Here is a 26,079-nt window from a genome sequence, read left to right as displayed (position 1 = left end):
TTGTTGATTTGTCAACCCATGAAGCTGATACATTTTTCTTTGATCTTTTCTTTTTAGCAACATTGAGAGGCACTAAGTCCTCAACAATAGGTCTTTTGGAGGCGGATTTTGAAATGGTGGATGAGGGTGTGGCTAGAGTGGCTGATGATGTGGCCAACTCTTCACCTTTTTTAGAAGAAAAAGAAGAAGTAGATTTGGAAGAATTTAAGGGTTCAAGAGGTTGTGTACCTTGACTCTCCTGATTGACAGATTGAGTGTTGGACTCAGATCGCATCAAATGAGAGGCAGCTTCCTCTAATGCTTCTTCCCTTTGTCTTCTCTTGCAAAAATCAAGGTAAACCTGCATTGCTTGGGTTAATCCCTGCGCAGTTACTTTGGGACTATTAAAGATATTAGTATTAATGGCCTTACATTCTATAGTTTGGCCAGTTGCCAAACTGAAGTCACCATCAAGAACTGCTTCATTGTTGAGACCAAGAATCCTACCATAAGGTATGGTAAAGGTTTTATTATTGACTCGGCCAACTAAGTCTTTAAATATTAATCCTGCATAATCTACTCTGGTCATAGTGACCAAGGAATGAAAAAGTCGTAATTCGAGAACATTAGGCTGATCAAAACTACATGCCTTCATTTGTACAGATTTACTTAAGGTACTTAGAAGATAATTCCAAATGCCAGTTAAATATTTCATTTTAACCACTGAAACCAATGGACCTGAGTATTCACAAATAGGTAAAATATTTTTGGCTTCAGTGTGTGAGACAACATTTTCATAATCATCTTCAGGCAGATAAGACAGTTCAAAAGCAGACCTAAGTCTTCTTAAAGTAATGAATACCTGTTTCTTACCATTAAGGATGGTGCCTCAAATTACGGCATGTCCTTTCTTCGTCTGACCCTCCACACAGCTCGCCCAAAACTCGCAGAGCATATCCTGGTACACCACATCCGGTTTCTCAATCATCATCTTGCCAAACAGATGATGCTATAAGAAGGCAACTATTTCATCGTAACCTTCTGCCCAAGAAGGTCGATGAATATTGGCAGAGACAAGATTGACGATCTTGATTTTACCAGTATCAAGATCAGCCGGGCTAACAACAACATCATTACCCACAACATAGGGTGGAAGCTTGACAGCGCTTACCGTAGCTGGGTGTCGAAACCCATATTCAGATGAAGAAGAATCATTATTATTTGAGTTATTAGCAGATGGATTAGTTGATGATGAAGCCATTGCGTTTAAGATGAAATTATAACGAAATAGATATAAGAAGATTGATTTAATTTCAATGAAACAGAAATCAGATTAGAGAGAAAAAAATAAGAGAGTATGAATAATGCAATTTATTTGGGATTTAGGTTAAACAGAGTATGTGTATATATATATATATATATATTCGAGTAAAATATATATATTTTTTAAAATAACCGTTTGGAGGGAAGAGAGAGAAATAATTTGATTGGATGAGAACAACTAGTGGGGGGTACTTTTGCAGTAAAAGTCTGTTGCCTCCACACGTTTCACTCACTGATCAGAAAAAGATATATAAGTTAAACTAAATAAAATATGCAAAATAATAAAACGCACTGAGATATTTAATAACAAAAATAACCACCAAGTTGGGTCAGACTCAACTTACTCCCTTTTACTTGATATACACCAAGTATGAAGGAGTAGTCTGTGTATGACACAGCTTGCCCATAAAATTTTTGACAAAAATTACAGGGGTCAGATTTGTCATTACTTATCTCACTGCCTTTTACATATTTAGCATTCCCAGTTTACTTATTAGAAAATTGAACCTGTTTTCATCCAATGGCTTGGTGAACAAGTCAGCAAGCTGATTCTCAGTTGGAATGAAGTATAGTTCAACACCTTCTTTCATCACATGATCTCTGATAAAGTGATATCTTATATCAATATGCTTAGTCCTTGAATGAAGCACAGGATTGTTGGAAATTGCTATGACAGTTGTATTGTCACAAAAGATTGGAGTCTTTGAAGTTGTGACACCATAGTCTTGCAACTGAAATTGCATCCACAAGACTTGTGAACAACAACTTTCTGTTGCAATATACTCAGCTTCTACAGTGGAAATGGATACCGAATGTTGCTTCTTGCTAGACCAGCTTACAAGTCTGTTGCCAAGCAATTAACAAGCTCCTGAAGTGCTTTTTATGTCTATCTTACAGCCTATAAAGTCAGAATCTGAATATCCTGTTAGATCAAATCCTAAGTCTTTGGGATACTAAAGACCCAGATTGGGACTACCTTTAAGGTATCTGAAGATTCTTTTCACAGCTTTAAGATGTGATTCTTTAGGATTAGCCTGATATCTTGCACATAGACATGTAGCAAACATAATATCTGGTCTACTAGCAGTCAAGTAAAGTAGAGAGCCTATCATACCCCTATAAGTTGTGACATCAGTAGGTTTTCCACTTTTATCTTCACTCAGCTTATCACCAGTTCCCATAGGAGTTTTCATCGGTGAGCAATCACTAAAACCAAATTTGTTCAATAAGTCTTTAATATATTTCCCTTGATTAATAAAATTTCATTTTTAGTCTGTTTGACTTGTAAACCAAGAAAATAGTTAAGTTCTCCCATCATGCTCATCTCATACTTTTTAGGCATTAATTCAGAAAACTTTTTGCAAAGTCTTTCACTGCTAGAACCAAAGATTATGTCATCTACATATATTTGTACAAGTAAAATATCACCATTATATTTTCTCACAAACAAAGTCTTGTCAACATTACCTCTTTTGAACTTGTTTTCTAACAAAAAATTAGACAAAGTGTCATACCATGCTCTTGGAGCTTGTTTGAGACCATAGAGAGCCTTATCAAGCTTAAACACATGATCAGGAAACTTTGAGCTTTCAAATCCTGGAGGTTGTTCAACATAGACTTCTTCTTCCAATTTCCCATTTAAAAATGCACTCTTTGCATCCATCTGATAAACCTTAAACCCTTTGTGAGTAGAATAATCCAAGAACATTCTGATGGCTTCCAATCTTGCACAGGAGCAAAGGTTTCATCATAATCTATCCCATCTTCTTGTCTGTATCCAAGAGCAACCAATCTTGCCTTGTTTCTGGTCACAACTCCTCTCTCATCCATCTTATTTTCCAATCACAGTCTTAGAATGATGAGGTCTTGGAACAAGTTCCCAAACCTTGTTTCTTTCAAACTGTGTTATAACTTTATTTTTCATTCTCCTGTCAATTTCTCTCATATATGTGATATATAGTCAATGTGGAACTACTTTATTGCGTCATTTTCATTTATTATTACATTATTTGATTATGTATTCTGCATATATAAAAATAAGAAAATTTGCAATTATTCCTTTATTAAACATTATTGACTATTGACTATGCTTTATTTTTTTTATATGATATTAACTATTATTCTATTGGATAAGATATAAGATAGATAGTATTATTTTATTATTATGATATATATTAGTTATTAATCTATTGAATATATTGTATTAGAATTATTGGGTAAAAAATATAAATTTGTGAAGGAAAATCAAAAAGTGTAAATTAAATATAAAGGGAGATTTTTTTGTATAGTTATAAAAAGTATAAGTATTAAAATTGTCATTTAGTAAAGATGAAATAATTAAATTTGATCTAATGGTTCTAAATCAAAGATATGCTTTATTTTTTTTTATATGATATTAACCATTATTCTATTGGATAAGATATAAGATAGATAGTATTATTTTATTATTATGATATATATTAGTTATTAATCTATTGAATATATTGTATTAGAATTATTAGGTAAAAAGTGTAAATTTATGATGGAAAATCAAAAAGTGTAAATTAAATATAAAGGGGGATTTTTTTGTATAGTTATAAAAAGTATAAATATTAATATTGTCATTTAATAAAGATGAAATAATTAAATTTGATCTAATGGTTCTAAATCAAAGATGGAATCTATCCAAGGGTTCTTGTTTGTTTAGGAATGAATTTAGCACATTGTTATATATATATTGGGAGATTGGAAGTACCGGGTTGCGTGCAAAGTTTTTTTTTTTAATCTTTATAATAGGCAGGCATTGTTATATAATTAATGAGCGAAATCTTAAGTAAAATTTCTGCTGGATTAGTTGGTTTGGATCGTTGCCTTCAAAGTCAAAGGTCTTCCGTTTGAATCCTACTTCTTACACATTTCTTTATTTTGGTTTTACTTTTTTAGTTTTATGACCGTTTCTTTTAATTATAATTATTTTTAATCTTGGCCGGTAACGGGCCTAGCCAAATAACATTTCCTTTCGCCTAATGTAGGAAATTAAGGCTAGCAATTTATGAGCTAATAAGATTTGCATCTTTCACTTATAAACATCTTTATTTTTAATGTATCTTTTAATATTAATGTCATATAATGACTTTTTAATTCAATAGACCAATCTCAAAAAATTAGAAATAAATTATAAGTAATATTCTTGAAAATATGTCAAATTTAACAAGTTTCCGCACATAATAAACGTAATGTATCCGGGGCAACGCCCGGGTATACGAGAGTGCGTGCCAGATTTTTATTTTTATTTTTTTTTTACTTTTGGTTCTTTAATTTATTGAGTAATTGTATATATACAACTAAAAAGTAAAGTCAGTGTATAATATAGCTTTTCAAGCTTACTAGTCATTTTGCATGTGAATAGCCAAGCTAATGTAGTCTTATTCCTACCAGTTTGTATAAGGGTTTTTACAAGCATGTCCTAGTAAAGCATGTATCGTCGTTTTGAGACTAGTAAGAAAGTAGTGTTTGTATCAGCTTGCAGTCAGGCCCTGATCCAGCTTTCCGGTACTTAAAACCGTCATGTATATGTGTCTTGAACCTTGACAGTCTGTATGTAAATAGTCTGACTAATGTAGTAATGAATAGATGTTTGGGGCAAAGATAAAAGTCGAGTATACTAGTTATAAAATAAAATGTTCCAGCAGGTCCACTGTACAGGATAAACTAGTCATTGTTGGTCTTCCTCGTCACTCCAGAACCGAAAGAAATCCTACCTGATAGTTGTCCAGTTCATATCCTTGGCTTTTGATCATAAAACACGAGCTGCATATATTAGTTTTGTATAGCCTCCCTTGGTAGTCCATGTTAAAAACCATGTGATGCTTTTTGTTCAGGTTCTACTTCCATTTTGGTCATAAAATGAGAAGTAGATATATAGGCAGCTTGATTACGTTTCCTTGCTAGTTCAGGTTAAGCCACCTGATGGTTTTATCTAATAATTGTTCGCGGAAGCATTAAGGTATATTTCTAACATAAAAGAGCATAAGTAGTTCTATAATAATCTTGTAACTCACTAATAATTCGGTTTAAGTTTAAGTAACCAACTAATAGTACAGTTCTACATATTTGCCTTTAGTACAATGAGTATCTAGTTCAATATCCTAACTAAAGGCAACTAATTTAGACCATACTTTGATGCTTTTTCCATTTTCTCAGCTAAGTACTCGTAAATCGTAATGCGCTGTCATCATTTTGGGATTGCACTTCGTAGCATATATAGACTTATATGATTTGAATGTTCAGAGGTTGAAAGATGGAACTAAAAAATCAACATGTAAACTAGTTATTCTTTCCCACTACTTGCAACAAAATAAGGATCTTATGGAAGTAATATGATGCACCTCCAATGGTAGCATACTGCAACTTCTCTGGCCCCTCCACTTCTGGAAAATCTCCATCAATGGCGAGATTGAATCCCAAGTTTTTAGATCCGCTTTTATGTGGTTTTGATGTTGCCATCATCAACCTGCTACAAAAGTTAAGAGTTAAGACTTCAAAAGTTCAGTTACACTTATTTGCACATGGTTTGCTGCAGTGTGAAGGACTTGTGATTGTTTGACCAACTTTAAATATCGATGCGTTTTGAAGCAGGCAGAGTTATGGTCATGAAACGGGTCAGTTGGGATACCATGATGAAACAAGGGCCACTCCACTTTGCCCCAACATCGGCCCAATACCCATGTTATAACGCTATAAAGTATGGCTTACTAGGCTAGTAGGCTCCATTTTCAAACTCTTGTGATTTACTCGACTGTTAGTTCTTTATTTTATTGTGTAATAAGCCAAAAACTGAATACAACATGACCCTCTTTTGACCTAAACACAGTCCGGCAACCTGTCAACAGGTAGCAGGTCATGGGATATCGACTCACGTTTAAATTTTTTATTGAAACTTAAATAATTCGTTTGACCCAAACTCGACCTGAGCAATTTCATTTTAGTTGAACTATCCAAGATAATAAAATCGTTAATCTGGTTCAGGTCAATGTCACGTCAACCCATTTAAGTCAGACCGAAGCCACAACATTTAGTGTCAATCCGTTTTGACCCAAATTGAATTTGTGTCATTTTCACGGTGGTTGCACGGTGATGGAAAGAGGTGGTGAGAGGTGGTTGTTTTGGATGGTTTAAAGAGAATCTGTGAAGAAGAAAGAAATTGTAGTTCAAATTTACAAAATTATATAGATAACTTTCTATATAATACAAAAAAGATAATTCTAGCTTCATCCTTGTCCAAGTATAAGATATAGATTTTAAGTTAATCATAACTCTTAATGTATAACTTTCATAGAAAATATAATACAAGTTGATAATATATGTAGCTGAACTATAATATGCAGGACACTAAAAGCACCTGTAACTTTGGACAAATGCTTGGAAGCCATTAAAACATGCGTTTTTGTCGCATCCAATTATCCGGTCATCCTCACTCTCGAAGATCGTCTTACTCCTGATCTTCAAGCCAAAGTTGCAAAGGTAATCTACAATGTCGTTATTCAATTCGACTCGTTTAGATCCCCAGTTAGAGTGTGCAATATCCTTTAGTATAACCTTATACTGTTTTATTAGATGGTAACCGAAACATTTGGAAATGTGCTATACAAGTACACTGGATCCGACCTTATGAAAGATTTTCCATCCCCAGAATCATTGAAAAGACGGATTGTTGTCTCAACAAAACCACCAAAAGAGTATCTTGATACTCCCCGGAGTACGACAGGACAAAATGAGAGCTCACTGAACGTTAAAGCCTCGTCTGAAGAGGATGTATAGGGTGCAGAATTATCAGACCCTCTTGACAAACAAACATTCTTAGATGAGGTTGGAAATTACACATTGTAAACTTTATATCAAATTATTTAAGTCTACATATTTCTTCAAATTTTTGTATAATTATGAACAAATGTTGATAAACGCGTTAAAATCTATTACTGATCAATCATGAATTTTCATTTAGGATGAGAACAAGGATGAAGACTTTCAAGATGAAGAAGAGATTGTGAAACAAAATGTGGAGTCGGAATACAAGCAGCTGATAGCAATCCACGCAAAGAAACTAAACGGAGGAGTGAAAGACTGGCTACAGGACGATCCTACAGCAGCTAAACGTATTAGCTTAAGGGAAACAAGACTTGAAAAGGCCATTGAGAATCATGCAAAAGATGTCATTAGGTAAAACTTAATTGTTTCTTTTTGGACGCATTGGTAGACTGTTTATTGACAGAAGGTTTGTTTAAATTGTTGAAGGTTTACCCAAAGGAACTTGTTAAGGATATTTCCGAAAGGCTCACGAGTTGACTCATCAAACTACAATCCTTTAGTGGGTTGGACTCATGGGGCTCAAATGGTTGCATTTAACATGCAGGTTTGGTTCCCTTCTGATTTCATTTCAGTTCGTGTCAATGACTGCAGTTGTGGTCCGAATGGATAATACATACGGGTCAATCTTGGACTTTCTCTGTTAATCTTTTGGGTCTTTTAACTTTTTTTTATCCTAAGAGATTTTTGTTATACTATATAAATTTTGTAAATAAAATCTAATCTACTGGTTATCATTCATTAAGAAATATAAAAGAAAATTAAAATCTACTAGTCAACTTGGTGTGTTTGACGAATTCAAAATGACCTATTTTGACTGATTAACCTACCCGAACGCCTGACTGTAATATCTTTGGTTAGCACAGACCCATGGTAGGTCATTGTGGTTGATGCAAGGACTGTTCAGAGCCAACGGAGGCTGCGGGTATGTGAAGAAACCAGATTTGTATCTCAAAAATGGCCCTGATGACAAGATCTTCGAGCCTAAATCAACACGTCCTGTGAAAAAGACTCTTAAGGTATCATAAATTTTTAGCTTTATGACCTCTAGCTTCTTAGTTTGAGTTTATTTGTAGATATAAAATATTGTTTTGCAGGTTAAAGAGTATATGGGGGATGGGTGGCATTTGGATTTCAAAAGAACACATTTCGACATTTACTCACCACCAGATTTCTATGTCAAGGTTCACTAGCAATCACATCTTAGTTGACTTGTATGTCTTGACTCTTAAAACTTATATGTCAAACATTTTATTTAGGTTGGAATTGCTGGAGTTCACGCTGATTCAACAATGAAGAAAACGAAAATCATACAAGACGCTTGGACACCAAAATGGGAAGAAGAGTTTGAGTTCCCATTGACAGTTCCAGAGCTTGCATTGCTTCGTGTTGAGGTACATGAATATGACATGACCGAGAAGGATGATTTTGGAGGTCAAACTTGTCTTCCTGTATTTGAACTCAGGTCAGGGATTCGAGCTGTACCTCTTCATGATCAAAAGGGTGATAAATACAAATCTGTTAAGCTTCTTATGCGTTTTGAGTTTCTATAAAGTGCAATGTCTGCCAACTATCTGCAGTTTGCCTTTATAATGCGTTACAACATATGTTTTTGTGAATGTTTAACCAATGTAATACTTTATGTATGTATAAGATTATGGATTAAATACTCAGATAAGTAATACATTGTTATCATTTTTGGCAACTACATAGAATATTTAGACTCATATAATTTGAATGTTCACAGATTGAAAGATGGAACTAAAATATTAACACGTAAACTAATTGTTCTTCCCCACTGCTTGCAACAAAATAAGGATCTTAAGAAAGTAATAAGATGCACCTCCAATGGTAGCATACTGCAACTTCTCTGGCCCCTCCACTTCTGTGAAATCTCCATCAACGGCACGATTGAATCCTCCAGCCAGCCACCCCAAATTTTTATATCCGTTTTTATGTAGTTTTGATGTTGCCATCATCGACCTGCAACAAAAGTCAAGACTTTAAAAGTTCAGTTGCACATGGTTTGTTTTAGTGTAAGGACTTGTGATTGTGTTATACCAAAAGGGTTGGTCAGTTTTATGTATATGAAATGGTGGTAACACCAAAAACAACTTGCCAACTTCATATATCGATCTTTTATGAAGCAGGCAGAGTTACGGGTCATGAAAAAGTCAGTTAGGAAACCATGATGAATTGCACCACAACGGCCACACCACTGTGCTCCAAACGTTGGCCCAATACCATGGTATAACATATGGCCTACAAGGCTCTATTTTCAGACTTTTGTAATATACTCGACTTTCTGTTCATTATATATTGCGTTATAAGCTACAATTTTGTGAGATGTGACTTTGTACCAACACGACCCGAATAAAATACAGGTCATTCTGCACAACCTCAGCATGACCCTCTTTTGACCTAAAGACAGTCTGGTATAACTAAACAGGTATCAGGTCACAGGATATCGACTCGTTTTCAACTCATTTGACCCAAACTCAACCTGCACAGTTTCATTCAGATGCACCATTCAAAATCATAAACTTGATAATCAGGTCAAACTCACGTCAACCCATTTGACTCGGACCCAACCCACATTACTTAGTGTCAACCCAGTTTGACCCAACTTGAATTTGTGACATTCTTGTTGAAACATCTGTCTTAATTGTTTGCCAATCCTACTCATTATATGCCTATATAATTCATTCTGCAAATATGTGTTACATTGTTGTCGAAACGTAAGTCTTAATTGTTTCCTAAGATATATCTAAGGTCTTTTAGATTATCTTTCCTAAAATCTTAAATTCCAAGACCATTTTCTGTCAAATTGTGTCGAACCTTATAACAAGAATACATACTTGGCTATTATTCAATAACTAAACAAAGTTAAGTCTATAATACTGATTAATAGTACATTAGTACCTTAAACCTTCACCACAAGCAACAAGAACTTTAGTAGTCTTATCAGGAACCATTTTCTCAACTTGATCAACAAAATCAGGATTCATCATTGTAAAATTCTGACCAGTCCACGCCCCAATATAACCAAAATGAACCCATTTCTTCAACAATGTTATAGGCCCATTATCCATATCTTCTACGAACAATGGCACGTGCATTGACCCGGATACACATGCCTTTTCTCTTTCCCATTCTGGCCTAATGTCAAGAAGCTTGTACCCTTCATCTTTGATCGCCGTTACAGCGTCTTTTGGAAGAATGGCGACCACGGTTCCAGACTGTATTAGCTTCTGCGCATTGTCTGCGACTGCATATACTTTTACGGCGGTTGCACGGTGATTGAAAGAGGCGGTAAAAGGTGGCTGTTTTGGATGGTTTAAAGAGAACCGGTGAAGATGGTTTACTTGGATTTCCATATTGGTTTTTCTTTATGTCTCTATATTCTCTTATCCATGACCAATGGTCAATATAAGTGTACATATAGCTTTGAATTATTAGATAAAAAAAAAAAAGACATATAAGTGACAATGAACAATTGGTTATCCTTAAAATGGGTCGACCAGACTCGACCCACCTGACTCGACCCATTTTAAAGATATTTTCGAATGTCATGTTATAAGGTGATTTAAAAGATTGTAACTTGCAAATACACTTTGAGTAAGATTTAACTCATTGAGTATGTTTTTATAAGCCAAATCATGAGAGATTGGCATGAAACTTTTGAGCTAACCAATCAGTCCTCTTATGTATTAACACCGTGGTCGGAAGTACTAACTAAAAGCCAGCCATAACTCTCCAGAACTCAGGCATTATAGCTACAAAAACTGTACCCAATTCCCTCTCCGGTGGATAGTTCAAACATCAAGCAATCCCAGCCATCTTAACTTTTCTAAACTACACAAGATTAATTTGAATCTAAACTATACATAGATGGGAGAAACATGTCCTTCAAAAGGCCGGACAAAACTGTGTTGTCAAGATGTTTCAACACTTACAAAAAGAATTGAACTAAGATGTTGTAGGACTTTACCCTTAAAAAAGGGAGTCCTTCCAGAAATTCTCGACGGCTAAGGCAAAACCAAAGCCGAGGAGGGGGTTTGGAAATAGTTTTCAACCAGCAATTGACGCGCCTCGGTTATTACCTCATTAGCTGCGTCATTGCCCCAAGCGCAAAGATGGTTTTTTCATTGTTCTGCCGTTGGTTTTTATACACAAGAGTCCCTTGCTCTTGTTTCTACATCAACCGATGTGGGATACCTTTACCATTATAATATTATATGTATTTTTCACCAAAACTTATCTATACTTGCTTCTAATTTTTTCCTTTATCAATCACCTCACTTCCCTACTTATACAAACTAACAACGAATTTAATGTTTATATATTCACGTGTGGTATTTTAAAAGCTTATTTAAGTTTTTTATTTTTCACTTCTGTGTTCATTTATTCAATAAATTTAAATAACATGTTTTCAGTTTTGTCTCGATGTAAATGACGTGTGGAATTACACTTTCATTTCGTGGTAATTTTCTACTGTTTAAATGTTTAAGTTGAATTTAGTGGTACTCTATTTAAAATTTTTTTAAATAATTATTATTATATTTATATATTTTGTTCCAATATTTTCAATTGAAAATTAAAATTTCTATGCAATTTCTAATTTTGAAAGATGGTTTGATTGAGTTAGTTTGTGATTAGGGTTTGTTTGTTATTTGGAGCAGGCCTCAAAAAAAATCTCATTTATGGGACTTGAACCCGTGACCAAAAATATATAAAGCAAGGAAACCACCATCTCTACCAAAGACTACTTTGTTTCTTATTTTGCTATACGAAATATATATAGTAAATCATATGTTTTTACTTTTACTGTTCAAATCGTATTCTCATATTAAAGAAGGTAATATGTATTTTAAGATTGTTGGTGTTAGATGCAAAGGAATGAACTTAACCATTGCAAAACAACCCTACGTTAGTTGTAGATCCTGCAACAATTCTCATCACCTAAATAGTTATTGCAACTACACTTGTAATTTGTGAAGTCCCTTTATCTTAAAATTTACAAAAGTTTTCAACCAGGCATTTGAAGCGCCTCGGTGAAACCTCATAAGCTGTGTCATTGCCCCTAGCGCAAAGGTGGTATTATCATGTCTTCTACCGTTGATTTTATACACATGAGTCCCTCGCTCTTGTTTCTAATTCAGCCGATGTGGGATACCATGATGTGTGTTTCACTAAAACTTATCTATACTTGCTCTGTTTTACTTATCAATCACCCCACGCCTCTACCTACACAAACTGACAACTAAATTAATGTTTATATATTCACTTGCAGTGTTTTGAAAGATCGATTAAGTTTTTTATTTTTCACTTTTTAGTTCAATCTGTTCGATTAAATTTACAATATGATTTTAGTTTTGTCTGGATATAAGTAACGTTGTCGGCAAACAAGTGAATTACACTTTCATTTTGTGGCGATTGTCTACTTTTTAAACGTTTATATTGAATTTAGTGGTTTTTATCGTTTTTCATAATTTTAATCGGAACGGCAAATGTTAGATTTTTATAATTCAAAACTCAACAGTGACATCTAAAGTGGATAGTATGCTAAAAATTAGAACTTGTACATTCCTGTAGAACATAATTGATAACATGTATTCCCATACACTCAAGAAATAAATAACAGATTCAACGGAGAATCAAGATTCGATCTTAGGTCTCCAAATCAACCTCCCCGCTGCAAGGTCACCCCAAAATAGCCACCAAGTGGTTAGTGTTATATTTATTTATTAATTATTTGTTCCAAAGTAGTCATTATACTTTAAATTTTGTTCAAATATTTTTAAAACTGTAGTGATAATATTCGTGGTGTTGTCGGCGACGGATAGTAATGGTCGTTGTAGAGGCAAGTAGAATGTGAATAGAGATAACATAAAAGATTTTATATATTTAAAATATAAAAATAATTGATATTGTTAGAAAGAATTTTTTACCACAATTTATATTTTAGAGACGTAGGTAAAGAGATGAAGTAAAATAGAAAGACATATTATTTATATCTATTTTTTGTGTTGAAAAGAGAATGGGTTCCTTTAATAAATAGTATAGATATATTTTAAAATAGTTGGTGTTAGATGCAAAGAAATGAATTTTAACCATTAAATATTATGAAACAACCCCACAGTATTGTAAATCGTGCACAATTTTCATCAAGAAAGGAATATACATGTATCAAATCATCATCAGATACGCATAAGTAAAATATTTTCGATGAGAAAATGTATCTTAATTGACATTAGTACAAAAATTTATTGTTTAATAAGTACATTTATAATCGTTGAAGTCCATTATTCATACCGAAATAGTGTTAAGTAATTCAATTATGTAGATCATCCATAAGTTTTTTGTAATGGAAGGATTTTCTTAAAGATCTCAATCTTACCAATTTAAACCAAATATGTATCCAAATGAGCTATCTCATACTCGCTCCTCAACAAGATCCATATTAGTTTCACAGTTGTTGTAATAAGTAGCAACATGAAAAACTATCCAATAAGTTCTTTTGAGTAAATGAGTAGACATAACTATCAGATACACTTGATCTTTATTCATGAAATGAGAATGCGGTTTTAATATCAGTTAGATCAAGTTCATCATGTCAACATACTCCGAAGACTATTGCGTATGCAAGCGGATTAAAACTTATTGAGTTGACTTTTTGGATAATTTTTTTTTTTTGGACACCTAAATCTCTACCACAACTTATAACCTACAATTAGTCTTTTCAAAGGTTTTTTATGGAAACCACAATGATGGTGCCTAACGAGAAAATTGGTCTTTTTAGTTTGGAAAATGCTAAATACAGTCCTAAAGGCTTTATTTAACGTGTATATATGCACCTTAACCCCAGTCCTAAAGGCTATATTTAGTAAAAATTTTTTAGTTTTTAGGTAAAGCCGTAAAGATGGCCTAATGATTTTTAGTTTCATATCTTAAAAAAACATACCTATTGTGGTCATTGGCACAAACTTCAAAGAAACTCACCCAAATTGGATTAGAATGTAACCATCAGATTATTAAAACTGGGCTTAGATTAGCACCTGAAAAAGACAGCCCAAATTTCAAGATACTCACCCAAGAACCATTCACTCACACAATCACACCACACAACTTAAATCAAACTGTTAAACACAAGTTCAAGAATCTTCTAGAAATCACATAAACAACCAACCCAAAAACTAAAACTACAGATATAATAATAACACACCCAACAAACAAATATATATTCATATTTATATACAAAATATATACAAGAAGTTGAGAAATCAAAAAACCAAAAATAATACAGAGATATGGGGGTGGATTACTACAAGGTGTTAGGAGTGGATCGAAACGCAAAAGATGAAGACTTGAAAAAAGCATATAGGAAATTGGCTATGAAATGGCATCCTGATAAAAACCCTAATAACAAAAAAGATGCTGAGGCCAAATTCAAGACTATTTCTGAAGCTTATGATGTATTTCCCTTTTTCTCTTTATTTCCCATTTCTTTCATTTTATTCATTGGAGGGTATTTCTTGAATAATTCATCCATTTCTATATTATTATTTTTTTTTTTGGGAATTATGTAGTTGAATTTTGTGTGAATTATTGAGATGGGTTTTATGATTAATTCATTTATCTAGTTTGCATATGTCACATTTATATATGTATGTAATGTAACTAATAACATTTATATATGTGTAATTAAGCTAGAAATCGACTATTTTTGGACTTGAATTATTGAATTCTGCTAGAAAAGTAACTAAAGATTCAAGATTTTGATTCTATGAATGTGGGTGTCATAATTTTTGTGGAAATTAAATCTATAACATATATAGGGATTTTTTTTTTTTTGGTCAAAATCTTGGGTCCAAAGTTCGTGAAAGATTGAAGCTTGACTCGTAAATTCGGGAACCTATTGAATTTCTACTCATAAATTTTTCGAAAATTAATGAAATTTCACTTCTGTTTATGAATGGAATTTCAGAACATTTGGGAGCTTTGGTTGAGTATCTTGGTGATTTTCCCTTTTCTTATTTGTTGATTGAGTTGGTGCGTATATACATGGAAAATGCATTAAATTTTCAAAAATTTTGTATTAATATATGGCTATGTTATTTTAATTTACCTATGTAGTCAATTTCGGTGGTACATCAGTGGTATACCAATGGTATTTCGGTTTTCGGTACTCCACTGGTATACCAGTCCAGATTTCTGTCCAAAATTTCGGTACCGAGATTTTCGGTGAAATTTACCGAAATCTCACCGATATTGGTCAAATTTCAGTCCAAATTTCGATGGTATTTCGGTGGTATACCAGTTTTTCAGGTTTTATTTATTTATTTTTTTGTCCAAACTTAAAATACAACATAAGAAACACTAATTTTTGCAAGTATTAACACTAATCTATCAAGTATTGACACTTTTAAGTTTGACTTTTGATATTTCGATTAAGTATTCATTTAATATAACTGCTATTTGTGTATAATTGTGATTTTTTTGGTATATATATAATTATATATAATATTTTACATGATATTAAAATTACCGAAATACCACCGAAATTCTATCGAAATTACCGATATTTGGTATACCGGTCCTTGACCGAAACACCAAAATTTTGGTCCTTAACTACTTAGTAATTTACTCTACTTAGCTAGGGTGCTATGAGTTTTGATTGATTAAGTTGGTTATGATTTTGTGTTTTGGTTTATAGGTTTTGAGTGATACGCAGAAGCGGGCAGTTTATGATCAGTATGGCGAGGAGGGTTTGAAAGGACAGATGCCACCACCTGGCAGTGGTTTCTCTGGTATGCCGAGTGGTGGTGGGTCGTCGACATTCTCATTTAATCCACGTAACGCGGATGATATATTTTCGGAGTTTTTTGGGTTTTCTAGCCCCTTTGGAAATATGGGGGACATGGGAGGGGGGCCACGTGCAGCGTCAGGTGGGCATTTTTCCAGGAACATGTTTGGTGGCGATGATATATTTTCTCAGTTTAGAGCGGCTACCGGTGGTGAAGGGTCTGCTAGTATGCCACCTAGGAAAGCGGCGGCGATCGAGCGCACATTGCCGTGTAGCTTGGAGGATTTGTATAAAGGGACAACAAAGAAGATGAAAATCTCAAGGGATGCTACTGATGCAACTGGGTAAGTTTTGGTTGTGATCATAATTTTTGAAGTTAATTTTACATTGATTTGATTTTAGTTGAAGCCAACATCATGTTTCAGTTTGGTCACTATACTCTGAAAGTTGTTAATGAAGCCGTACAATGGTCAACATGCATTAAAACAGCTTGATTTTAATAATTCATATACTGTAATAATTTTCAATTTTCCATAACCGTTATGAAAAACCCTTTATATATGTCAACATTTCTTATAGATAACTTTAAATGTTTTTGCTAAAGTACAGAGGTTAAATGACGTGAAGGTATGTTGGAATATGGAATAGTGATTCCGACGCTTTAGACTTGAGTCCCATCTTTCAAGTACTAATATAATAACCTGTTCACGTGAACAGATCACTACATGTAGTAATCAGCTTTAGTGGATGTAATAGGGTGTTTAGATTGTTCACATCTGTTCTCAAGCAGATATATTGTGCTGCTTGTTGTAGCTTGATGCCCATATCCTATTATGGTATTGGCTCTTGCAGTTCATTTAGACTCGTTACTAAGCTTAAAGAATATTTGAAGATGGTCTTTTTTTATATCGTATATGCACACCATATGGAGTTTGACCGATCGTGTAAATGGACTATTAAATGCGCATTATATACGCCATGTAAATGGTCTTGTATGTTTAATCATATTTGCATTTACGTAGATATTTATGTTTTGATTTGTTCCTAAATAGAGTACCTGTTTTACTCTTCTTTTTTTTTTCTTAACTGAGATAAATGACTGCACATTCTGCATGCTTCATGTTGCTGTAAGGCACATAATTTTAAGCTTTTGGTTATTCTTAGTTTAAATTCGTTTATGTATTATTAGCCTGTGTATATATTCCCAAGAATCTGTTTGTGTATGTTTCGCTAAATAAGGTACCCACCATTTTACACAATGTTATATGCTATCCGAGAGAAATGAATTGCTTCCATATCTATGTATCATCACGTTCTGCATACTTCTCTTAGCTTGTAACTCTGTATGGGATGTGACTTTAGGATCTTGGTTTGTAAGGCGTAATTCTTTTAATCTTCGATTTTTTCTCTTTTTTGGGTATATGATCTAGCATATGCATTGTATCTCATATGCGATATTTACAGATTTAAGTTTTTCCGACGTCGGTCTTTTTCTAAACAGCTCAATTTAGGTCTGTCTATAAGCCCGCACCCTCTAAGCTGTACTTTACATATTCTTAACTTGAATAATGATTGGTGATGAACATGTTTTCCTAGAATCCTTTCAACAGTATTCACTCTTACGTAATGGTGCAGTGGATATACAGAATAGTTTACTTCTAGTGGACAGGTTTTGAGCTTGACAAATGAGTTTTCGGCTTCGTGGGTTTGTATGCAGTCCATGTCCATCGTATTAGTGATGGCAAGATGGGCGGGTTGAGGAAAACTATTTTAAGAATAACCTATATCTTGGAATAATAAACAGATTTTGGAGCTTGTATGCATTAAAAATAGAATTTAGAGCCGTAATCAACTCTCAGCTTGCTTTGCATAATTCCTTTCTAGACTAGCAGAGTATCTAGATTTGATTCATTTGAGACAACTATAACCCAAATTATAAATGTGTTGAAATTTTAACCTCTAAATTATACCAAGATTTAAACTGGGTGCAATCGTTTCAGCAGATCTAGCAGATCTCTGTTGGCCATTCTAAATTTATAAAATAGATACAAAATCCTCGTTTTTGTGCAACACAACGAATATTTTTATCTGCAAAATACGTAAGCAAACAAAGAGCAGCTATTCAGAAATATTACGTAGTTGTACAACCATACTTAATGAGACTATAACTGAAATTAAGCTCTGGATCTCTAAGCTTTTGCCTCTATCCAATGTGCTTATTTGTTTGTTTTTAGAAAGAAAGGGACGTATGAGCCAAATGGAACTTAGAAACACTAAGGAGGAAATATGATATGACCACTTGACAGTCACGGCTATACTAAGGGAAAATAGGTTGGGTAGTGTTAGCCAGCGGGTGAAAACAGGTAGGTTTGACTGCAAACAGTTTTTTATATATTTGGATTTTGTTTATGGCAATTATATTAGACTTAATTATTAAAACTATTGCTAAATCAGTGACCACCTTAGCAGTTTAAGAGAGTTTAAATATGTTACTCTTTGTGACTGGTAAATGGTAAACGTGTTTTCTGCTTTGGTAACTATATTCCCCATTTGATTTGTGCGCAATAAAATTTAACCAGAATTGGCTGGGTTTCTTTTGTATATGGGCAGAATCTACGTGAGAATGCAAAAAGCAGTTACCGGACTGATTTCTCTAGCACAATGAAAATGTTTAATGAATTGTCTTTAAATATTGGGCTCATGGGTTTCTTTTGTTTTTATATGTTTCCAGGAGAGCAACCACAGTAGAAGAAATTCTTACAATAGAGATCAAACCTGGGTGGAAAAAGGGTACAAAAATCACTTTCCCCGAAAAAGGAAATGAGCAACGAGGTGTAATTCCTTCTGACCTTGTTTTCATTATTGATGAGAAACCACATGCTGTGTTCAAGAGGGATGGTAATGATCTTGTTGCCACTCAAAAGATATCACTTGCAGAAGCTCTAACTGGTTACACAGCCCAACTCACAACACTCGATGGCCGGAACCTGACAATCCCCGTCACTTCTGTAATCAGCCCAACTTATGAGGAGGTTGTTAAAGGCGAAGGGATGCCTATACCGAAAGAACCCACCAAAAAGGGTAATTTACGGGTCAAATTTAACATTAAGTTCCCTACGAGGCTTACTTCTGAGCAAAAAACAGGTATCAAGCGACTGTTGACATCATCCTGAAGGATTGGTTCATTATAAAGCAAGAATGCATCTTCGTTTTTTAGTTCTTTTGTGGATTGTTATTTAGAAATACATCTAGAGTTGGATAACAATAGTTTCGGTGTTATTTTGAAGGGAATGTTGTTATTGTGGTACTGTAACTTCTTTTCTGGCTTCTTTCTGGAGATAGATTTTGTTTTGCATTTGTGGTGTTGGATATTCTGCTATCCTTTACATATGAATTCTGCATTGGGGTAGAAAGATTTGGAATTATGATTTTTTTTTTTCATGCTTAGAGATGGTAAATTTGTAAGATGTATTGGTCTTAATAAACAAACATAGCTTTAAGAATCTGGCAATTTTTAGTTATGTTTCCAGATTTGTTTGCATATCTAGCAATCTAGATAGGGGCTATGGTATTGTTTGATATCAATACTTACATGTTTGGTAATATTGTTGCTCCTTCTATGTTTTCAATCTGCATGAACCTTGGTTTAGTATTATCGCTTAATCCTGGTATTGGCGGCCATATGATTCTGCTGGGTTTTACACCTGGACAAAAAGTGTTCCATTTTTGTAAGATAGATACCTCTACCCCTACTTTTGGCACACTTCTTTGATAAACAAGCCTGAGGATGATCAATCTCCATTCGCTTGGTGGGTTGTCCGCGACTTGTATATGTTAAAATGATCCCCCTTTTAGTAGGCTAGTAGCAACCGACGGTTTTGTAATTTTGTAGAAAATGACTAAATGAGACCTTCATGGATAAGTTTAAACCTTCAAAGCAAACGCAAACTTGGAACCATATCTGTTGATCCATCAAATTTTCCAGTTGACGTGTTTTACACGCATGCATTCACGGATTTATTGGAACTCATTTAAACATTAATATTGACTACTCTCAAATGATTGACTCGAGCTTATACTGTAATTAGGGATGGCAACGGGCCGGGTTGAGGTAATCCCGGACCCAGACCCGTTTAAAATTCCCCGTCCCAAACCCAGACCCGGACCCAACGGTTCCCCGTTTACTTACTAACCATCGGGTAACGGGTTTCCCACGGGTAATCGGGGATCCATTAATTTTTATTAAAATTTTGGTTTTGTGATTTTGTTTATGAGATACAATCAAGTAATTTCATGTGAATATTCCACATGTTTTTGAATGATTACCCACACTAGCAAACGACCTTCTGTAAATGAGTTTCATATTTGTTATAATTGATTTACTAGCTAATAATCCTGGGTTTAACCCGGGCATTAACTAAAATTTTAAAATAAAAAAAGTTAAAAAGAATATATGTAGTTTTTGTAATTGATATATATCATAACTTGGTTTGGAGATATTAAGTTGGCTAACATAATATATATGTATGAGTATTTATTACATTAACAAAACATAAAAAAGAAATTTACAATCAAAAGGTAAGAATTTAATATAAACATTTAATAAGATGACTATTTATTTTAAAAATATTACAATTACAATATTAAATATGACATATGACATCATAAATAAAATCAAAACTTTTTGAAGAAAAATATAGACTTGTCACATAATATTTTTTCTAAAAATAGTTTTAGAAGACAATTCTTTTTTATTATATATAAAGATTATACTCTTAATGCATATGTGTAACAAAAACATTTTTAACCAAAATAGATGAAACAAATGCATGGATGAATTAATTAAAGCTACAACATTTAAAAATTATTAAGAATTTGAGTTAACTAGAATTTTTATCCCGCGCTTCGCCGCAGAAGTAAATACACATGTTCAATATGAAGCAAATCGAAATCTTGATTTATATGTCATAACAAACGGTAGTTAGAAATTACTCGTAAAAGAAAAGGTTATACAAAAATGAAGTGTTGGACTATTCTCTTAAAATAAAAACTAAAATCCAATTGTTAATGCGAGATGATAGAATGTATAAATTATGTTATGATCATTAAGCGTATGGTCTTTTAAGCTTAGGGTGATGGCATCACCATCATCTACCATTCACTCACCACTCACCCAAATTTTGTTGGCATTACCACCACTCACACCACACTATCCCTTATAAGAAAAGACAAAAAGAAAAAGACAAAAAAGCAAGAAAAGGACAAAATAAGGAAAGAAGAAATAGAAAAGAACGAGTGGTTGTAGGGAGTGGAAGTTCCACCCGTGAGTGGTTCATCGTTTGCGGCGGTGTTCCACTAGTGGTCAGGAGAACCACTCGCCTTTAATCTGGGTGATGCCAACACCCTTAGGTAATTTATAAAAGTTTTAAAAGTAAATCACACTACGTTTTTATAAATTGTTGTACATCGATGACAAAAATTAGACAAAAGGAAGTATAAATATTTTTTTGTTATATACTTATTTTCTAAGTATCTTGTAATTTAAAGTAGAAAAAGAAAAAAGGAAAAAAAAAAAGTTAAGAGAGAAAGGAATGAATAAGTCTTGAAAGGTTGGTCTTACACGTGTTGTCAATTATGACACTACTCAAACTAGATGGGTGTCCGCGCATTGCAGCGGTACCATTTAAAAAATGATAGTTAAGTGTGGTGATGATGGATACAGAAGGTGATGGTCGGAGTGTCCGTAATGATGGACATTGTCACACTGGAAAGTGATATATGAAAGAAAATGAGACAAAAAAGTGGTGTGAAGTGAACGTGTATTACTTCTTTTAAGGTTAGAGATAATTTAGGGATATTATAAAAAGTGCTAAAAGTCTTGAACCTTATTCCCTTTATAAGGGTTTATAGATAGTTTCTTTTCAAAACTGTCGACCAACTTTCATATTGTGTCTTATCATTTTCTTCTTATTATATTACCAAGTCATATCTCTTTATTAAAGATGCGTAAAGCCAAATTGTCTGCCAATGGTTGGTTTTCTGGTTCAACCTATGGTTCCTTCGCTGCCGTTGTCGACGGTGACAACAATGAAAATGGTAGGTGTTATTTGGATGTCAAAGATAAATGTCTTTGTGTTTCTCATGGACATGCATAAAAGCTTACACCATTGTAGCTCAGCAATATCGGTGGTTTTTTCGGTGGTGTTTGTTGCTGCGTAGCCAGAGGTGGTTAAAAAGGTGGGTGTATGTTTATGTATTGTTGCTTTATAAGTTTTACTTTATGCCTAAGTGTTTGTACAGTTACCTATGATAAAATTGTGTGAGTATAATAGAAAATATTACTGCTACAGAACTTTCACGTTACGCATCTAATAGTGTACTTTTAGCTACAGTGAAAGCTCCTCAGAACCCAACATTATAGTGCTTAATTTCAACCAAAGGTGTTGATAGGCGGTGGTTATCGGTGGTGGTTATTCCAGGTGGTGGTTGAAGTAATGTGTCATGTATCGTGTATGTATAGGTTATGCATGAGACATTGTAAAAGAGTATGTAGAATTTTTTTTTAGGGCCCACCAACTTGCTTTTTAGTACTCCGTAAGTTAGAGTGGCTTATTTACTTGTACATTATGTTTCATAAAGTATACTATTAGCTACAGTAACTTTGTGAGAAGACACCGACGTTTCTTTTTAGTAGTATAAATATATATAGTCTTGTTTGTTCCGTCTAATATCCTAGAGATATTACTACGGGTCTAAATACTACATGTCGGGTATATGGGTTCGGGGCGGGTTTCAGGTATACAGGTTAGGTATGCGGGTTTTCATTTATAACCATCCCCAAACCCAGACCCGCTAATAAATATAAAACCATCCCCAAACCCGGCCCTAAACCCGCTCACCCGGACTCGGCCCAAAAACGTCGGGTTCCAGATTTCTCTATCGGGTACGTGCTTTTTTACCATCCCTAATTGTAATTCATAAAGCAAGCTTACAAAGTGGGTTGATTGCAACCTCTTGATTCTTAACAACCCCCACCCTGATTAACCCATAGTCCAGAAATATGGTTTATAAGGCAAATCTAAAGAAGTCTGATCTCGGTTCTTGATCCAACCTACGACTAGTCATAATAGCCCGACTTGTTGAAAAGTGAGCCTGACCTGGCCCAATCAGGGCCCAATGTAAATCCAAAAACAAGCTTAGACCTTCGCCGAGAATCGGTTCCATCTAACAAGGTCAGTTTAACCTTTTCGGTGGTTTTAACCGTAACCAATTTTGGAGGCTTCTATTAGAAAGTCTTTAACAAAAACTCTCATCCATTAAGTTTATAAACGACAAAAATAAACGAAAAAGTTTGTAAATGGGCAAAGTTTTACCGGATATCACTAATAGGTACAGTAAATTATCAAAGAAAATACATATACACAAAGACACACGAGCACATACATTCTAACCTCTTTGTTAAAATTCAAGGCAACTAGATACTATATAATAGTATCTTTTATATATATTAAAAGAGAAACCTAAATTAGTCTAATGAAAAATCTGGACCCTACATTGAAATTCATCTTTTATTTTCAACCGTAGGATCAAAATGCTTACATCATTTTTGACTGGACTTTTAGTCAAAGATGATTTTAGTCCTCTAACTTTCATTACTTTTTTCAAACACCCATACATTTTGACCTTTTGCAAGTTTCCACTATTTTTTCATAATATAAATGCAAGCAATATAAATTGTAAGCAACATGAGAAACACTCTTTTAAGTGCGATCAAACGAATTATTACAAAAAATCATGTCTAATAATTTAATAACAAAACAATCTGAGAACCGTTCTTTGAAACGATTTTTTTTTAACGCCGGTTCATGTTTTAATGAGTGCTTTTATTTACAAGTTTACAGATTCTTGATTTTTTAATATGATGATTATGATCGATCCTCTATATTCTAATTAAGTTTTTTTTTACAAGATGATTAAAATACAAGATAAATAAAGTAATCAAAGAAAATATTTTTTCTCATTATGGTATATTTTTTCTTCTCTTAGTTTTTTATACCTTTTAATTTAAAAAAATTTTTGGCAGCTTTTTATATATACAAGTTTATTTTTATATAATTCTCTCGCGTTTTACGAGGGTTATAAGTTAGTATTATACTAAATGAATGAAAGAAATCCCATATAAGAAAAAACAAATTTAATAACATCCTAACTAGTCTTTAATCTTGTGTGTCGACACATTATATAATCATGGATTGTAATTAGGGAGTTAAGCTCATGCGATGCACGACATCTATAATAGGATATTCGTTTCATGTTATACAGTGATCAGTGTATGTAATTACATATACCCAAGAGAATAAGCTATCAATCATACCTATCATTCTTACAAATTATATTATAATATATATTAAAAACAAAATATCGAAAAGCGTGTAAAGAATTTCAATCTTTACACTTTTAGCACTAAACTATAATATTTTTTTAGTAATAGTATACTTTTTATTCTTTTCACTTTCACCACAGAAGTTTCAATCTTTACACTTTTAGCATTAAACTATAATACTTTTGTTAAACTTTTTAGCGTGTAAAGAATAGTATATTTTTTATTTTTTATTTTCACCATATAAGTTTCAATCTTTACATTTTTAACACTAAACTATAATATTTTTTAGTAAACTTTTTGTTCTATTTATTTTAACGACAAAACTTTCGATCTTTACACTTTTATCACTAAACTATAATATTTTTTAGTAATAGTATACTTTTTATTCATTTTACTTTCACCACAGAAGTTTCAATCTTTACACTTTTAGAACTAAACTATAATACTTTCTAGCGTGTAAAGAATAGTATATTTTTTATTTACTTTATTTTCACCACATAAGTTTCAATCTTTACATTTTTAATACTAAATTATAATTTTTAGTAAACTTTTTGTTCTATTTATTTATAGTATACTTTTTATTCTTTTTACTTTCACCACAGAAGTTTCAATCTTTACACTTTTAGCACTAAACTATAATACTTTATAGTAAACTTTTTATTCTTTTTATTTTCAACACAAAACTTTCAATCTTTACACTTTTAGCACTAAACTATAATATTTTTTAGTAAACTTTGTATTCTTTTTATTTTCACTACAATATTTTAACTCTTTACACTTTTAGCACTAAACTTTCATAGTTTTTAAATTTCTTTTATTTTAAAGTACGGGAAAGCGTGTATAGAATAGTATACTTTTTATTTTATTTTTTATTTTCACCACAATAGTTTCACTCTTTACACTTTTAGAACAAAACTTTTGTAATTCTTATTAAACTTTAAAATCGTTTTATTTTCACCATAATATCTTAACCCTTACACTTTTAACACTAAGATTTTCTACTTTTTGATAATCTTTTATTTTAACTACAACATTTTAACCTCTTACACTTTAGCAACAAACTTTTTAACACATATAATAAAAAGATATGTACGGGAAAACTTGTAAAGAATAATAAACTTTCTATTCATTTTATTTTCACCACAACATTTTAACCCCTTATACTTTTAGCACCAAATTTTTATACTTTTTGATTTTCTTTTATTTTCACCACAACATTTAAGTCCATTACACTTTTAGCATTAAACTTTTATGTGAACGAATTTCACTTTCACACAAAACTTTTACAGTTCATTTTTTAATTGACAAAGATCATTTTTTAACTAACAAATGTCAGTTTTTAATAATTTGAATAATACGTGTTTTCTTCAAAAAGTTTATGGCACTTTATCTCTTGAATAATATTTTTTTATTAAATCGTTAACAAATGTAATGTCTCCCGGGGCAACGCCTGGTGACATATATCGTATATATTAAAAACAAAGTCTCGTAATCCGTGTAAACAATAGTAACTTTTTTTTTTTTTTATTTTGGTGAGGTCCACATATTTGTTTTTTTTATACTATTATTTTTCACCTTTTTCTATTAAAACGGTTAAATTTTTATCACCACAAATTTATGTAACTTTATTCATTGTCTTTTATACTATTATTTTTTTTACCTTTTTATATTAAAACGGTTAAATTTTTATCACCACAAATTTATGTAACTTTTTCAAAACTTTTTATTTTTATTTTATTTCTTT

General features: G+C 32.9%; 3 protein-coding genes and 1 non-coding gene across 4 annotated transcripts; 2 read left to right on the top strand and 2 right to left on the bottom strand.

Moving 5' to 3' along the window:
• Window positions 1-5,674: 5,674 nt before the first annotated feature.
• LOC122583182 (phosphoinositide phospholipase C 2-like) lies at window positions 5,675-8,852 on the top strand. The gene is made up of 9 exons (XM_043755608.1): window positions 5,675-5,852; window positions 5,920-6,025; window positions 6,669-6,804; window positions 6,898-7,095; window positions 7,286-7,500; window positions 7,576-7,693; window positions 8,013-8,165; window positions 8,244-8,330; window positions 8,406-8,852. Exons 1-9 carry the CDS (start codon window positions 5,675-5,677, stop codon window positions 8,697-8,699), a joined length of 1,485 nt encoding a protein of 494 aa, XP_043611543.1. The 3' UTR covers window positions 8,700-8,852.
• LOC122581246 (rhodanese-like domain-containing protein 10) lies at window positions 8,791-10,572 on the bottom strand. Its single transcript, XM_043753428.1, has 2 exons — window positions 10,069-10,572; window positions 8,791-9,129 (listed from the first exon to the last, which is right to left on the bottom strand). Exons 1-2 carry the CDS (start codon window positions 10,521-10,523, stop codon window positions 8,928-8,930), a joined length of 657 nt encoding a protein of 218 aa, XP_043609363.1. The 5' UTR covers window positions 10,524-10,572; the 3' UTR covers window positions 8,791-8,927.
• Window positions 10,573-11,129: 557 nt separating this feature from the next.
• Window positions 11,130-11,284, bottom strand: LOC122584053. The gene has a single exon (XR_006321405.1). It is a non-coding gene; the product is annotated as a U4 spliceosomal RNA (small nuclear RNA).
• Window positions 11,285-14,258: 2,974 nt separating this feature from the next.
• On the top strand, window positions 14,259-19,371 carry LOC122582730 (dnaJ homolog subfamily B member 13-like). Its single transcript, XM_043755152.1, has 3 exons — window positions 14,259-14,621; window positions 15,863-16,296; window positions 18,684-19,371. The coding sequence occupies exons 1-3, from the start codon at window positions 14,457-14,459 to the stop codon at window positions 19,123-19,125; spliced, it is 1,041 nt and encodes a 346-aa protein (XP_043611087.1). The 5' UTR covers window positions 14,259-14,456; the 3' UTR covers window positions 19,126-19,371.
• Window positions 19,372-26,079: the final 6,708 nt, after the last annotated feature.

This window comes from Erigeron canadensis, chromosome 9, assembly GCF_010389155.1.
Source record: "Erigeron canadensis isolate Cc75 chromosome 9, C_canadensis_v1, whole genome shotgun sequence".
NCBI classification, from domain to species: domain Eukaryota; kingdom Viridiplantae; phylum Streptophyta; class Magnoliopsida; order Asterales; family Asteraceae; genus Erigeron; species Erigeron canadensis.
This window is presented reverse-complemented; position numbering and strand designations above follow the sequence as displayed.

Bases quoted from the DNA above. Each gene is read 5' to 3' on its own strand.
- LOC122583182 (XM_043755608.1), top strand. From the start codon at position 5,675: ATGGTAGCATACTGCAACTTCTCTGGCCCCTCCACTTCTGGAAAATCT. The intron at 7,096-7,285 runs GTATAGGGTGCA...ATTTTCATTTAG, and splicing joins AAGCCTCGTCTGAAGAGGAT to GATGAGAACAAGGATGAAGA. The intron at 8,331-8,405 runs GTTCACTAGCAA...CATTTTATTTAG, and splicing joins CACCAGATTTCTATGTCAAG to GTTGGAATTGCTGGAGTTCA.
- LOC122581246 (XM_043753428.1), bottom strand. From the start codon at position 10,523: ATGGAAATCCAAGTAAACCATCTTCACCGGTTCTCTTTAAACCATCCA. The intron at 9,130-10,068 runs GTACTAATGTAC...CTTTTGTTGCAG, and splicing joins GCTTGTGGTGAAGGTTTAAG to GTCGATGATGGCAACATCAA.
- LOC122582730 (XM_043755152.1), top strand. From the start codon at position 14,457: ATGGGGGTGGATTACTACAAGGTGTTAGGAGTGGATCGAAACGCAAAA. The intron at 14,622-15,862 runs GTATTTCCCTTT...TTTGGTTTATAG, and splicing joins CTATTTCTGAAGCTTATGAT to GTTTTGAGTGATACGCAGAA. The intron at 16,297-18,683 runs GTAAGTTTTGGT...ATATGTTTCCAG, and splicing joins GATGCTACTGATGCAACTGG to GAGAGCAACCACAGTAGAAG.